The sequence below is a fragment of the Gekko japonicus genome, unplaced genomic scaffold (assembly GCF_001447785.1).
Source record: "Gekko japonicus isolate JY-2015 unplaced genomic scaffold, Gekko_japonicus_V1.1 scaffold13, whole genome shotgun sequence".
Lineage (NCBI taxonomy): Eukaryota > Metazoa > Chordata > Lepidosauria > Squamata > Gekkonidae > Gekko > Gekko japonicus.
The window spans coordinates 636,085-638,091 of record NW_015172553.1 but is presented as its reverse complement, the minus strand read 5'-3'; the positions used below and the strand labels follow the sequence as shown (position 1 = coordinate 638,091).

At 46.1% G+C, this 2,007-nt stretch overlaps 1 protein-coding gene across 1 annotated transcript in view; it reads right to left on the bottom strand.

The window, feature by feature from the left end:
* Positions 1-345: 345 nt before the first annotated feature.
* The window catches only part of SFTPC (surfactant protein C), an 8,533-nt gene continuing 6,871 nt past the window's right edge, over positions 346-2,007 (bottom strand). Inside the window, exons 4-5 of the mRNA XM_015421074.1 lie at positions 1,328-1,438; positions 346-480 (exon numbers count right to left, since the gene is read on the bottom strand). Of these exons, the coding sequence (XP_015276560.1) occupies positions 346-480; positions 1,328-1,438 (246 nt within the window). The remainder of the gene's footprint in view (positions 481-1,327; positions 1,439-2,007) is intronic.

Here is a 2,007-nt window from a genome sequence, read left to right as displayed (position 1 = left end):
GTGTATTTTTTATACAGGGGAAGCACTCAAGCACTTAAACTCCCATTTCCAGTCTGAAGTGGTATCATTGGGCAACGTGACTCTGCTGATCATGTAGCTTGGGCCTCCATGCTGGGAGAGATTTTGCATTTGGTGGGGGATTAATTAAATTCATACCCAGAAATAAGACCCCAGTGAAAGGCTTTAGAATTGTGTAGGAAGAGAGGCGCCCTAAGAGTCATTGCAGGAATCTTTCAGACAGGAACACTGTGACGACGAGAGTTTTTTTGTGTGGTAGTAGTCAATGGGTAAGTTCTGGTTGTGGGCCTTTATATCTGTCAGACCTGCTTGTCACCCACCTCTCCTCTAAGCCCAGTAGATGGGAACGCTGCTGCAGAGGATGTTAACTGTGGTGCTCAGGAGAGAGCGATCGGTCAGGACGACAGGGAGCTCTTTTTCCTCCTCCTCAGTCTGCTGGTGACGGGGTGTAAGAGGCTTGGACTAAAGGAGAAAAGGAAAAGGTTGCATTCTCAGAACATGACCTGGCAGCACCCGGTTGCTATCTCTATCTATTATACAGAGCCAGAATTGTTCTCATGGCTCTGTACCCTTCAGAAGAGATATCGGATGTTTTCGTTTGGGCTGGTTTTGAGGAGAGAAGGATAAGCCATCTGTTAGAGAATATTAAAGTGGAAACCTCTGTCATCCTGTGGGGGGCTCTCGTAAACTCGGCACGCCCTGCCCCTTCCTCTAGCTCCTCTTCAGGATAATCAAAAAGAACTAGATAGTAGTGTCATGATGCCCAGAAGCCCAATTGTTCATGTTTCAGCAGTAAATCCACTGCCTCCAGATGCTGAGGATTAAGGACAGAGGATTGGCTGTTGCCGTGGTGCCCTGCTTATGAACTTCCCCATCTGGTTACTTTCAGTAGAGTTAGTCCACACAAATAGATCATGTGGGCTAATGGTTCTGAAGCTGTCAATGCAATCCTAAACAGAGGTACCCTTGCCTGAGTTCATTTTAAGTCAATGGTCTTGGAAGGGTGTAATTCTCTTTAGGAATGCACTGTGTATCCCTTCAGACTGCAAGTTGGATGTGTGTGCCCCCCCCCCCCGTTAAGAATTCTGTGCACATAGAAAATAGATGCTAAGGAGAAATCTCTAGTCTAACTTTCTCCTTGGTTTGTTTCTTTAGTGTAGAACAGAGATCCTTAGACCCTGACCTTATTGAGCCTTGGGGCACAAAATGTTTGGGGGTTCCATTCAAGTGTTCCCTTATCATGGAGACATCTGTTTCTCAATGGATGCTCCCTGCAATCGCAAAGGTGATGCCTCCTGGTTGACCTCACCTGAACTTGTTGGAAAGCTTTAACGATAGCATCCAAGCTTTGAATGTTCTCCTTGTTCATCTTGGTGATGCAGCAGGATTGTCCTGGCCAGAATCTGTACCCAATCAGCAGCTGTGCAAATACAGAATTCATGGGTACGCTATAAAACCTCATTCACAGTCTCCATGAAATCACCTTCTCACACACAATTCTGTTCGCGCCTTCCTGCCCAAGCATCTAGATTCATGCAGCTTCTTCCCATGTTACTCCCCCTTACATGCATGTAGAAAACCAAAGAATGCAAAGATGTCAGCTCTGTGGAACTTTCACGTCTTGCAGTTTCACATCAGCTCCTTTGCTGATCCCTCTCCACTTAAATCAACAATTCTTGTACTTGGCATTACGACCGTACTCAAATCCTAGCTAGGGATGGGTACGAACTGGCTCACAAATGAAAGTTCATGATGAATTTTGGCTGGTTCGTGGTTTGCAAACCGAAGTTCGTGGCAGGTTAACTGGCACAAACTTTCAAGCAGTTCATGGCGGTTTATGGCGATTTGTGGCTACGTTTCCAGACAGACTGTCTCAGCTCAATCTAAATGTTTACCAAACTTCAAAGCAACCGGGGGGGGGGTAGAACTTAGAGGGCATTTAGAGGAGCATCCAGGGGAGATCCTGTAGGGATCTTTGATATCTTGCAC